The following is a 14,988-nucleotide window of genomic DNA, read 5'->3' on the forward strand; positions in this document are numbered from 1 at the left end:
CCGAGTGTCCCACACTTTTTAAATGATCTGCATCTGTTAAACACTCACTTTATTGACAGCGCCAGTCCCTCTAACCAAGAAACCGATCTCATCCTCGAAGAGTGCGAACGCTTCCTTACAACTACATTTACTGAAAACGGCGACACCTTCTTCTTTCGACCCGTCAAAGAAGTAGAAATTGCACAACTCGTGTCCAAAATCCGTTCCAATTCCTGTGGCACAGACGGCATAAACCTAAAAATGATAAAGCTAATTCTTCCACACATTCTTTCACCTCTTACTCACTTGATAAATTTCTCGTTACATGAGAACACCTTTCCCCTTGCATGGAAGGAGGCTAGAATCCTGCCCTTGCCGAAGAAACGACACGTGACCGACATGAACGACTTACGACCAATTAGTATATTACCTGTCTTATCAAAAGTTATCGAGAAAGCAGTGTACAAGCAGATAGAAAGTTTTGTTACCAAAAATCAAATATTGCCTGCAGTACAGTCTGGTTTCCGACCTTCCCACAGCACCGCAACGGCGCTCATGAAAGTAACAGACGACATTTTACAAACACTGAACGAAAGTAAGGTTGCAGTCTTGGTGTTGCTTGACTTGTCCAAGGCGTTTAATCTTGTATCTCATCAGCTACTCCTTTCGAAAATGAGTTACTACGGTTTTTCGCCGGGAGCAATAAAATGGTTCCAGTCTTACCTTACTGGGCGAGTGCAATCGGTGACGCTTCCCTCAGGAGCTACATCGACTCCCCTTACGATACCCTCAGGGGTTGCGCAAGGAAGTATTCTAGGCCCTTTTCTATATTCCCTCTTCACCGCCGACCTACCCCTAAATGTACGACACAGTGTACCTCATTGTTATGCAGATGACACACAGCTGATGATGCCAGTAGACCCCAAAAATGCAAAACCAGCAATTGGTCTCCTGAACCGTGACCTTCATGCTATTTATAAATGGTGTAAACGTAATGGTCTTGTAATCAACCCCTCTAAATGCTGCTTTACATTAATTGGTTCTAGCGCTGCCTTAAATAAAATTCAAATAAATGGGTTATCAATTAATATTAATGATGAGAGGGTCCCACACTGCACAACTGTTAAGAACTTAGGTGTGATATTTAATGAGAAACTTGACTGGCAAAACCACGTAACGTCTCAGAGTTCAAAAGCTTATGGTATACTTAGATCACTCTATAAATCATCGCACTTACTTTCGACTGATGTTAAATTGCGCCTTATGCAAGCTCTAGTTCTTCCAATTTTCGATTACTGTGACGTTGTTTACGGTGTTAATTTAACAAAAAAGAATGCTAAAATTGCACAAAAAGTACAGAATTCATGTATACGTTTTGCATTTAGCTTGAAACGAAGGGATCACATACTGCCTTACTTAAATGACGTTAACTGGCTGAATATGACACGACGCAGAAAACTTCATCTGGCCTGCACAATATTCAAAATTCTGCAAACAAAAACACCCACATACTTATACGACAAACTCCAATTTAGACACGACATACACAACTACACGACTCGACACTCTAAGAAACTTAATCTGGACAGATTCTCAAAATCCATATTCCTGTCATCCTTCAAAGCTGCTTCTGCATATTGTTGGAATGCGCTGCCACCAGATGTTACCTCGTGTGCGACATATAACAGCTTTAAAAGGGCAGTAACAAAAGTACTTCTACATGAGCAAGGACAAATCATCAGTACACATGACTAGATTCAGCATGCTTACGTTGAAATCAAATCAAAACAAAAAATGAGCAGATTCGAACCCAAGATGAACATTTTGATGTGTATGAATGAGAGAAATTGTTTTTTTTTAATCTTTTTAGTGTGTTAATTACTGAAATATTTAGAAGTGAAAATGTAATGGAATCCGTATGTTATAGTAGTAATTGTATTTTGTCTGTTTTATTGTAGTAGATTTTGCGGGTTAAGTGGTAGAGCAGCCACAGGCTGAACTTCGCCCATGAATAAAGAAATTCTAAATTCTAAATTCTAAAGGAAATTCTAAACATATTTCTAGATACGTGCCTGGTAACAACATGTCAAATTTTGTTCACATCTATTTGTCATTCTTACGTCAAGTCGTGGAATTCCAAAACCAATATGTTTTTGTAAGAACACTACAAAAGCATGGTATAAGAATAAGAATACATAAATCGACAGATTTAGTTCATACCGCAGGGAGATGGCGATGATGATAATGACGTAATAAATAGTACTACCAAAAAACTCTCAATACTCCACTATAACACATCTCCGAGAGTTCAAACAAACAGAAATCATTCGTATAGAAAATAATCTTCAGAAACAATGGAAAAACTTTTACTTTCTTGTGGGGGTACGGTAGGTTAAGGGTACGCAAAAAGACAATTTTGGGAAATTGTTTAAAAAATAGTAACCACTCCTCTTTTGGACTTTGAAGGTTACTTCAGCCACAAAAGCCATCAGAAAAGTCAGTGTTGATCCAGCATTACAATGTCAATGGGAATTTACCAGAAAGTATAGAGTGGCAATGGGGCTCGATTCATTGATACATAACAGGTGTGAACAATGTGAGAAATTTGTATTTTAGCTATTACTAGAATATACAAATATTTGGTGAGCATTTTAAATATCGTATGTAAAATGAACATTACTAGTAAAAGTTTATGAATTGTCTAGTTTGTTTATCAGCTGAATCTTCTTACTGGATTCTTTACTGTAGACAATTTACGGCGTATAAAGGTACGGGATGAGGTTTTATTTCATATTGACAGCCATCTGCAAGTAAGTTAATTCAGAATTTCGAATAGGACCCACATGTCAAGTTACCTGGGCCCCTCTGGCTGAACCAGTGTGCCTCTTCTTATCATTATAAACATCGTCTTATGATATTACTGCGAGACCACTCAACCACCTCCCACACATTAAAAAATAATACAAAACACCACATTGTAAAGTTACTTGTAGTATTTGGTCTCAGTAATAGAGCTAACTCTAATAGTTGATGGTATCCTGAGTCCACTGACAGTAAAAAACCTCTCCTTTCCAGTGCTTGCCTCAAAGAACCTCCAGTTCGAATTGCATCATTGTTGAATTGCATAATTTGTTTTTTAATAATTTTTTTCACACAAGCAACTCCATCTGTTGAATTTCTGGGATTGCACAAAATTTCAGGAGGGCAGAGAGAATATTGCGCGGCCCCTACACTTCAGGGTGTCTACACATTGCAGGGTTGTAGGGGGTGGCTGCTATGCCACTGAGTAACTTCCTACAGAGTCCCATAAGTCTGGGCCCACACAAGTTACCGATATTAGTTTTTTCTCATACAGACAAACCACATTACTGAACTCGTACACAACACAATGGCGGACACTGTGATCAAATTCTGTAATTGTACAGAGTTGTCACAAAGTGGGAATACCCCCAATCCCTTTATTTTTGACACTATGATTGCTATGGTTGAATGCTTCATATGGACACAACACCTGATGATTTAAGAGTCCAGAACATCGATATGGACACTGTCATTTTCGTAGCACAGCTGAATTCTGTGCTGTTCTGGCACACTTTGCATTGAAAGTGTGTCATTATCTGAATAAGACCTTTTCCTGGTTAGATTGGAAGAGGTTCTGAATTACCCACCTCCCCTGGACTCCAGGAAGTTCCAATCTCAACTCCGAGGGTTCATCATCAACGATAATCAAAATAATCAGTATCACACAACACAAAGAGTTACGAGCAGCTGTGAAAGATGTCTTCACGTACATGACCCTGTATTAATCTTTGCAAAATATCTGCCAGAACATGGTGCAGAATTTGGCTGTGTTACAAACATGTTGATCTACTTACCAATGTTCTGGATTCCTAAACCATCAGGTATGTGTCCATATCAAGCATTCAACCGTAACAACTGCAGTATCAAAAATAAAGGGTCCAGACTTTTGGAACATCCTGTACTTTAATGCAGTCTTGAAAAATTCACAAATAATAAATGAACACTGGGTAGAATTAACCTTGAAAGCTCTTACTATGGATTTAGCTTTATTAACACTAAAATACACATACAAAAGTACATATAATCATGCATTTCTCTTTCTGCTTTACTTAAGCAATGCCAACAAGTTTGGTACAACTTACAAATGAGAACTGCTAAGCCTGTAAGGTTCCTTCATTTAAACAAACAAAAAAAAAGTACTCACACATGACAATATCATAACTACCTTAAAAAATTTTACAGTGTTTCAAAATGTTGTGTGTATTTGATTGTACAACATCTGAGGAGCAATACCACTCATTTTCTTTAAAAATATTTCTGATGTCACTACACAAATTTTCACAAATCAATGCCCTTGTAATAATAATCATATTTATAAACTTTTCTTGCTTACAAACTACTTGTAATGTTAAAATGTTACTTTTTTATCATTGACGGTTAATTTAATTTATTTCAAGCATATACTCTGAAGAGGAAAAGGTTTTGCCCCTCAAATTTTAATATCACAGTTGAAATGGAGTTAAAATTTACTTACTTCTTTGGGGAAGAGGAGAGTACCCAAAAAAAACATCTAATGACATCCACCATTTAAGACAAATTGATTGCTTACATGCACATCCATGGTAAAAATTTAGTCAATGTTGTCTACTGAACTTGCATAACATAATAATTTAACATTTATGACAAGGATTTATTTTTTAGGGTTATATAAACATAAACTTAGCACAAAAATTTGAAAAAGAATGGAAGGGGTGCTTATTTGTTTATAAGATGAGAAAATAAATCTGGTTATGAACTAAAGTGGTGTGTTCTCCAAATTTAACCTGGTTTATAGCAACAATTCTTATTTATTGTAAATATTTATTATAGATTAATTAGATATAATAGAAATGAACACCAATGTAGGCATTCAAGTAAAACAAAAGCACAAGCCTGATAACTTCATTTCTGGAAATTTCTATATATGTGAAAAAAGTTGGTTTACCAGCATTAAACCAGGTAATAAGGGAGAATATGCCACTGATGAACTTTGTTATGAAAAAAGTCAAGTTAAGTAGGACAAAATCTGCACAAATTAGATCAATAATTTTGAGTACAATTACAGATCAGCAATTTTCAATTCCTTATGAACATTTCAACAGAATAAGAGACAACATTTGGACTAGTTTCTTTAGCTAAATGGAAGACTTAATACCACCTACCTAAAATAACATGAAATTATAAGACATTTTAAAGTTTGTAAAGTCAAAGGTTAAATTTTCATTTAGGAAGGAGATAACTTCTGTTCAGGCATTTTTTATAAATTTTAAAAAGTCAAATTAAGCATTATTGTACGTCAAATATTAAACTTTAGGTACAATAAAAATGCATTACAGAAACTTTTTTAATAGAGTTTTTTTTTTCTCCTGGATGTGCATCATACATAATAATTATACATAAATTAATTTCACAGCAAGTATGGATATCATTGCATTATATGGGTACGTATGGCATTAAGTGTTTTTGCAACCCTTGCAGTTTTGCAGGGTAGCAAAAACAGCTTAAAAAAATATTTGACAGAGACTAGAAATATTGACATTCACTAGAAGTGCACTTACTGTGTTAAAAGAGTGCTTTCTTGAGCCCTTGAGTTTTCCCCCTTTTAATATGGCTGCCCACTTCTGCTCTAGTATAGATCTAAATTCTAGGATATAATTATAGTAAGTAATGTAATGAATGTCAGAAATACTTGATGAAAAGGCAATGATTCACTAGAATTTTACTCACAGTTCCTTTTCCCCATTTCATTTAAAATCTGCATCTTCTTCCATGAGTTAATTACTTTGCTTAAAAATTGTTGTTTTATGTTAAGCTCCACTAATGCTGCAAATATGAGGTTTTATGAAGATATCAATGGCACTGGACATAAATGATCATGGTCAGATGAATGACAATGAACAATAATGAATTTCTAAAAAAAAAAAAACATTAATTGAAGAACGTCTAAAAGCCACACACACTTTTCAATGGTCCAGCCATTGTTTATTATGGTAATTCATTTTTCATCCTTTGTCTGGGGAAGTTTCAACATTTTACTTAATTTAAAGACATGTTGCTATGGCTACTAAACTACTTATCCTGCTCCTTCAGTAACTATTACATAAGTCAGCAATAAATAGTAACCCCTTGTGTTGGTCATCTCCCATTTTCTTTACGGCAACTTGGCTTTCATTCTTGGAATGTTTTCATAACCGTCATAACAATAACTTATACTTAAGGCAATATTATCACTATGAGGTTTTCAAACTTTCGTGATCATGATATAGGTAGCATGATTTAATTGTCATCTTTCATTGTCCCCATAAAGTTCTTAACATTCTTCTTCTCACAAGAAAGGTAATGAAATATTACACCTGTGGCTATTGTGTGACATTTTGGTACATATCTTTATCAATTAAGATAATATTAATGACAATAACATATTATTTTTTCCATGAAAAAACCTTGTAAGATATTTCAAAAGCTGCTTTGAATTGTACAATGAAGTATCAGAGGTTAGAATATTAGTGCTGAAAAAGCATATTTTGTAAAATAGTGAGATTACTACAACTTGCGTAAAAAATACCTCACATTCTTTCAGAAGACATAAAATTTCTAAATTTGTTGCAATTGAGAAACATGATAGATAGATAATTAAGAAGAAAAATCCCCATGAAGGCACAGGGGGAACTGAGGCAATTCCCCATACATTCTTAATCTCGCTTATAGATGGAGGTAAAATTCAGTAATGTACTCATAATGATAAACGATGGCTGGCCATATGTATTTACACATAATCAATTAATATTCTTATCTACACTCACATTCTTATACAATTATTTCCCTCATTGGACAGGACACTTGATATTATTTTTACATATGCTAAAATGATGTTTTCAATACATACACCATCGGTTGCAATGTACTTATTTACACAATTTCTACAATCTTCTCCTTAACAATAAACAATATACAGCAAGGCGTGCCAAACTATACACAATGTGCAATGAATAACTTCATGTAGCACTTTCATAAAGAGATGCTATCCCTCAACATCTAATGCATACAATAACTATATCCAGTAATAACAAATAAAGCTAAAAAGTACCAAAATATCAGTGCACGATTCACATTTATCTTCCCAAATCATTTATCTGCGCTTCTTATATGAAAATGCTAAATAGAACAGAATACAGAACTTTTCACTGGTACTGAGATTCATTCATTCATTCTCATAAGATAGGAATAAGAGTAATTTCATTGTTCCAAATAATGGTTTGAAAATTGCTACTTTGCATAGTTTAGTTTTTCTGCAGCAACTGTAATTCGGATCAATAATGACGTAAATATGTTTCACACATCTCACTTGTTCATGTTCATGCTGTGTATAATATACAGCATATTCTTAACATGGTGTTTTTTTTAACTCTAAGGCTATGGGCACATGAGCTATTTTTTATTGGCTCAGCAATTTCTTTTAAAAAATCATGGAAAAGGAAACAATAGTACATAAACAGCACTGCACATATATGCAATACTCTTCTTACTGATATGAAAAAGTGCAAGCTGTACTTTCTAGTAAGTACAGTTACTCAGTTGCTTATTTTTCTTTTGCATAAAATCAATGCAGGAGCTGTTGGTCGTGCTACTCTGAAGAAGTCTCATGTAACGTGAGTAAGAAATGCTTTAATAGAGAATCAAATTTATTACAGTAGTCTGCTATAGTAGAACTGCAAGGGACAAATATGGTTTAAAACTTGTCAGAAACTCTTATTTTCCAAATTGAGGAAAATGGATTCAATCATTTAGAATTAAACTTTATCAAACACCATCCTTGTTCACTGTATTTCCATTTCCTTGCACGACTTTTTTTTTGTGTTACATATTTGGCATGATGTCAGCACGAAACATACTGTTTTTTTAAAATTAAATTAAATGAACCAGTATGAAATCACAAGCAATAAGTTTAATGTTTAATTATAGGTCATAATAATATGTCATGTGATGTCTGATATTTGATATTTGATTTATTTCCATCCACTTGATCATATGAGTACAAATACCAGTACGGAAGATTAAATAATTTGGCACTGCTTATCTGCCAAAGAAAAATCGCTCATGTGCCAACGGCAATTTTGGAATAAAAAAATCATTAAGAGAATTCCTGAATGAAGCAGATTTCAAGAGGGATGCTAAATTATGTAATCTGAAATTTACATGGAACCATGTTTCCTGGTAAATTGTTCAAAACAAACCTACATATCTGGCCAATTAATAAGACTGAAATATAAGATATGTTTCATTTTAATGTTTTTTATGAAGACTAATGTTATGAATTCTTAAATTCAACATTGCAACATATTTTGCACACAGAACGGGAAGCAAGATATGAAACGTTAGTTAATAATATTACTTCATAACACAACACTCTAATTGTTCACAATTCTTATAGGTAAAGATTAGTACCTCGTGCCTTCCACTATCCTTGCAATCATTTTTCATGTCATGGCAATAACAGGGAATAAAAATATAAACGCACTGACTAGAATGAAATGGCTGGTAACAAACTGAAAGTTTTCAAGGAAATGACAGCATATCTCTCTGTTTCAAGAGATACTTACATACACTGGCAGTTACCACACATTTCTTACATGTAAGTAGAAAAAAATCTCACATCTCCTCCAATACAATTACCTTTACAGTACTATTCAATTATTTTTTTTCCAGGCCATATATATTACAATCAATGACACATTCACACATATATTCACGCATTCTCACAGCTTGAGAAAAAAAGCTACAATAAATGAGAGATCAGATGTTGGTCTTTGATAATGTAATGCTTTTAATGACATGAGCAAATGATATGTGATTAATGACATTATGGAGGATGGATTTATAGTTAAGCAGCAACAGGCAAAGACATGTATTGACATGAGAAGGTAATGGAGCACTAAATATACATACTTATATATAAAAATTTCTAGCTCCAATTTCTACAACATATGATTAGCCTTAACACTTCTTATCTAGAGTACTTATAATGTAAGAAGACGATGGACTACTAATAATAGTTAATAAAAGCATAGCTGAACTTATGGATAGGATTGGTTTCCTATTGTTACCAGAAAAAACAGTCTTTAAGAAATACACGCTCTTTCTCCGCATGAAAATATCATGCTTCGGGATTGAGAGTTTAGGTTTTTTAATCCTGTTAATGCAATAGAGTTTTGCCTGAAGTGTTAAAAACCTGTAGCCAAATCTCGTTTGACTTCTACCAACCTCCACCCCATTCAAACTTCGTTGACAAAACATTCATTAAACAATACCAAGTTTGGGGAAATACAGTTCAACATTTCACAGACACAGTTCAAGCAACAAAGTTTAGAAATACCCCTTAGCTTGCTTACTGTTCATATTTATATAATTTTGATACCTTATGCGCTCTTGCATCTATTAAAAAATATTGAGAAGTTTATTTCTTTAAAGATGTCCTTTATAAGCCATATCTGCAACAATTAAGTGTTAAACAACAACAAGCAAAATACTTGTATGTAGCCGAATGTATAACATCTAAACAAATTTTAACATCATTTTTGGCAAAATTAATTACAACAAAATATTGTTTCAATATGTAAACAAATTCCCGAAATTTATGGTTTCCAAAAATATTTGCAACTATTTGCACAATATGCATAATTAAGACTTCTCCTTTAATTCTAAATGAGACTTATTATAATGAAAGTATACAACATAATTAAAAAACTACAACCCTTAAAATTTAGCTTTCTGTTTGTCCATACATAACAATTTTGATACACCATGTGACTTGAACGGAAATACAGTAAGCAAGCTTTTGTAACCATTTATATATCACACATCCATATTAAATCAGCTCCATTTATGAAAATATCTCTTGTAGCATCCCTACAAAAGATTTTCCTTTATTTTGATTTAGAAACATTTCAGAATCACATTTCCCTCATTTTAATTCATAAGGTATATACTCTTAATATTCTTTCTGAAACATAACGAAGACATCAAACATCTTTCTTCACTACTATACAACCCATCGTTAATCACAACATATAAACGTACAGTTGCATTTTTTTTTCTCTTTAGCTTCATGTATACACTTGCAGCAAGATGACCGTGCCAAATATTGCGCACAGCATGATGCAGAGGATGGGGACGATGAGCCTGAAAGTGAACGGAGGGTGGAGTCGTGGACATTGTCATACCGTGCTGAACAGCGGCTTCTCGGTGTTTCTCCGGGACTTCCCTGAGAAACAGAGGCAGCCGGAATTGTTCCGGCTTCTCTTCAGGGACTTGAGTGGCTTCTCTTCCTTCTGCCTCTCCAGCAGACACTTCTGATAATAATCATAGTCCTTCAGGTACCTGTCAAGTATGGCAAAGTGTTATTGACAGAGGCACATATTTTTGGTACATAAAAAAAGCAAAATTTCGATAAAAACAGAGATAATTTCAGGTTCAAAAGCAGTAAATAAAATTTCGGTGTTACAGCGGGGAAAAATTGGATCAAAAGCAACGTATAAAATTAATTTGAATTTTCTTTTCTTCCATTGACCCTAGATTAAAAGGGCATGGAAAACGTCAAGATACATAATGAAATAATAATTAGTTTAGTACATCATAACAAAAAAGAAGAAACATTGTGTAGTACATTACATCACTACACCAAAGTAAAAATTGAAAATTACACTTCATTATACTACAATAAAAATAAAAAACACATTAGCATTATCATTGAAATAAGAATACAATTAAAATACATATTGTTCAGAGTTGCGGTGGTCTAGTCAGTAGCAGTATTGCCATATGAAGGGAAATTTACCTTTTTTTTAGGGAAATACGGGCCCAAATTTTAGCCAAAAGGGAAAAGGGAATTTCGTTGAAAAATACCAAAATTTCAGGGAAATTTCAAGACATCTAACTCCACATTATTACAGTTCGTGTTAATTGTTAATTTCATATCCACATTTTATTTTTCTTTTGTTTCTTTTTCTGTTCCTTCTTATCTTTGCTCCTTTGAATATATGTCAAAATCTTTTTATATTTCTGTTACGTTTATTGTACATCGCTTTTATGCATCTCCGTATAATAGCAACGATGAGGATTAACGATTAAGTGGATTCTTGACCAGGATTCAAACCTGGGACATTTGGCCAGGAAGCAATGAAGCTGACATTTATGTGACAATTTTCTTTCTCTTTCATACTAACATGGACCAACGGAAATACTATTACTGCTGCTACCACCATCACTAATAATAATAATAATAATAATAATAATAATAATAATAACTACAGCTATTTCTGCTGCTACTATTATTATTACATGATTTGTTTAGGTGAAGGGAAATATTGGCCCAAAAAGGGAAATTTAGTTCCTTTGATAGGGAAATTGTGCCCTCATATTGTGGCAACACTGGTCAGTAGGGTGTCTGACTTCCATGCTGGAGACACAGGTTCAATTCCCCAGGTGGGTGATTTAAGGTTGGCATTTTTCTGGCTTTGTCCCTGCATAAAGTGGCTCTGGGGCTCACCCAGCCTCAAATCAATGGGTTTCTGGGGGATAAAGGTGGCCAGACCGTGGCGATGATCACTACACCTCCAAAATGGCCAAGATCGAGAATGTGTGGGGCCCTACCCGCACATCCCCTAAATGTGCCTTAATGGCATGGCGCTCCATGCACGGGGAATTTTACCTCTATTAGCCCAATTAGCCTTACTGTGCATAAAGTGAACTTAAAACACCAAATCAATCCATCAATCATTTTTTTCCTGCATCTGAGGGTGTTATTAAAGAAACAGCTTCAACAATATGCTTTTCCACATCAGCCAAATCTCGAATGTTTCTCTGGTACACACAATTTTTAATGAAAATCATGCAAACCCCAATTCTGCTAACCAAAACATGCACTGAAGCTTTCACTGTGGCATCCACATCTTGAATGGGACAAAGCTGTTCTGATGTTTATGGTGATGTGCCTCCAGCATTGACCTCAAAGTCCCGTGACCCCCCTCCGTATTGTTGGGTTGGTGTTTTAAGTCCACTTTATGCACAGTAAGGCTAATCGGGACTGGACCTACAGTTTAAAGTGGGATCCGAACCACTATGTGCCTCCACCGGATATTGAACCCAGGGCCCCTTGATTACAAGGCAACGGCGCTACCACTGCGCCACTGCGAGGAGGCCCTAGCCCTCCGTATTGTGACTGCATTGTTAAATTATTATTTGTTGCTAATACATGTATATATATTGCATGTTGCAGGTGTAAATCATGGCTGACACAAGTGACTACACCATTGAACAATGCCTGATTGCCAGCTGTTGGATTCACAAAAGGGAACGAACTGGGCGAACATCGGAGAATGTGCGAACAGACTTCCAACAGCGGTTTGGATGAGCCCCTCCTCCCAAATTCACATTGCTGCGATGGGAAAAAGAAGATTTTTTTACCACCGGTAGCGTGAAGGAAAAACCACGAAGTGGCAGACCGTCCACCGGACAGTAACAGTGCAGAGAGGTAGCCGATCCCCAATGAAGAGATCCTCAGAACAGGGCATAACCCGGTACACAATGCGTAAGCACATGAAGTTGGATATAAAGGTACGGCCATATCGACCGATGAGTGTTAATGAGTTATCGGACAATGACTTAATGCGCAGGAAGGACCCATGTGCCCCACTGCTTCAGACATTTGACACGATACCGAAGTGGGGGAGAGTAATCTTTAGTGATGAGTATGCCATTTATCGGAGCTCCCGGGCACGAAATGTGTTCTGGTCAAAGGAAAACCCTTATTTTTACGAAGAACTGGAGAACAACCCTCCTCATGTCATGATATGGGTGGGCATGGACAGTAAACGCCTTTATGGTCCTCAATTTATGGACAATGTTGTGAATCAGCATGAACATCTGAACATAATTTTAGCCTGAACACCCTGTATATTCATAACAGGAGTCTATAAACATATCTTCTCTCCTCCCCTCAAAAATCTACGTGTCACTTAGAACTCAGAATGTATTGTATTTGTTTTGGTTACATATTTTATACATTAACATTATCTTGTCTATGAACAGTAGAAAGACACTTACCACACTGGAGGCCAGCGATGTTCTGAAAGATATGCCTGGTTTTCGGGATGGAGACTTTTTAGAAGTTTCGGAGACATCTTACAGATCTTGTTGTAGTTAGTGCACAAGTGGTTCATGCACCAGTCTGCTAGTTGGTCAGCGTTGTGCAACTATAATGGGAAAAGGAATGATTAAGACCAGTCACAAATGTACAGAGAATATTGCAGTAAGAGAGTAGAATTTGTAGGTCATCAATATTACGAAGCATCAGTTAGAACTTAATCACCAACTTTTTTTTCCAGAATCTGGGTATCTCCTGAGATCAGCAAATAATATTGCATCACAATTGGTAAAATAGTATAACTAAATTAATGTTTGCTTTATGAGTAATAGATTTTAAAAATGTTACACAAGGAACTAATAAGACTGAAATGTTGTAGCAATTTGAATGCCTGGCTGCTTTTGTCATTCAGTTATTCAGTATATGAATTCATTAAAAAAAAAAAAAACAAGAAGTTTCATACACAGTAAAATTTGCTAAATGTGTGCATTGTTGCAATATTTTAAGACAAAATAATTAAAAATAATATAGAAAATAAATATATGTTTGCAGAGAGTTGTAATTTTCTTATTTGACATATTTTTTTTTAATGAACACATTCACAAGCCAAACTCAAGGGTAGAACCTTTGTGGGTGAGATTGTAAGTCAACCATTCAATGTTCTCAGCCATCAACATGGCATGGCATAATTGCGAAATTAAGTGTATATTTTGATTTGCATTATACTGTTGTTTTTTTTTATATATGTACGAGGGCAAATTGAAAAGTCTTTGCACCTATTTTTTTTCTAGCTTGTTATAAGTTTTATTACAAAAGTGATATACGAGCGATGCAGTAGGCTTTTCTTGGAACGGCCCTATTGAAACTTCCATGGCACGGCACTGTTATCAGTTGGCAAAGATGGCCGGAGTGCTCAGGAAGTCCATGCTATATAAGCAGCCAAGTGTTATTCATTTTTTAAACAACATCCATCATCAAGAAGCTTAGGAACCCACCGACACGACACCTTGCAGTATCCCAACTAATCGTGAACAATGTCGTAAACACTACCATAGGAAATGCAAAGTTCACTGGCGATGTCCTTCAGATGAACACTTCGTTCAGCTTTCACCATTTCAGCAACATGGGTAATGTTGTCTGGTATCAGCGAGGAACGAGGTCGGCCCAATCACTCATTGTCCTCCACATTTTCCTGTCCATTTTCAAACTTGCACCACCACTGCACACTTCGCACTCATAAACACTTGTCCGCATACACTGGCTCCATTTCCCTGTGGATATCTGTGGCTGTTTGTCCTTTGCACCATAAAAAACGAATAACACTTCGCTGCTCGTGTGGCATGGACCTCCTGAGCACTCCAGCCATCTTTGCCAACTGATAACAGTGCCGTGCCGTGGAAGAAATCGGAAGTTTCAATAGGGCCGTTCCAAGAAAAGCCTACTGCATCGCTCGTATATCTTGCTTTTGTAATAACACTTACGAGGGGGTGCTGAAAAGTTCGTAGCCCGACTCAGAAGGAGTGCACGTGGAATGATGAAACTTTACAGTTTTAAAGAATATATCTTGGTATGTACACATGCAAATTTTCATATTAATGACGGAATTGTTATTGTGCTTTCAGGCCCCTGATGTGATCACGTGTGCCCAGCCAGCTAATTTTACAAACATCGAGATCAGAGCTGTCATCAAATTTTTGTTCCACCAAGGAAAGTCGCCGAAGCAAATTCATGAGGAAATCCATGGAACACTACGGGACTCTCCTCCATCATATGCAGTGGTGAAGAAGTGGGTGGCACAGTTTAAACAT

General features: G+C 35.7%; 1 protein-coding gene across 8 annotated transcripts in view; it reads right to left on the bottom strand.

Annotated features, from left to right (window-relative positions):
- Positions 1-4,029: 4,029 nt before the first annotated feature.
- RhoBTB (Rho-related BTB domain containing) overlaps positions 4,030-14,988 on the bottom strand; it is a 271,730-nt gene continuing 260,771 nt past the window's right edge. For all 8 annotated transcript variants that reach the window (XM_083114776.1, XM_083114782.1, XM_083114780.1 and 5 more), the window contains 2 exons: positions 13,141-13,289; positions 4,030-10,416 (listed from right to left, as the gene is read on the bottom strand). In XM_083114776.1, coding sequence (XP_082970902.1) covers positions 10,254-10,416; positions 13,141-13,289 — 312 coding nt within the window. In that variant the 3' untranslated portion in view covers positions 4,030-10,253. The remainder of the gene's footprint in view (positions 10,417-13,140; positions 13,290-14,988) is intronic.

The sequence above is a fragment of the Lepisma saccharinum genome, chromosome 29 (genome assembly GCF_977018435.1).
Source record: "Lepisma saccharinum chromosome 29, izLepSacc3.1, whole genome shotgun sequence".
In the NCBI taxonomy this organism is placed as follows: Eukaryota; Metazoa; Arthropoda; class Insecta; order Zygentoma; family Lepismatidae; genus Lepisma; species Lepisma saccharinum.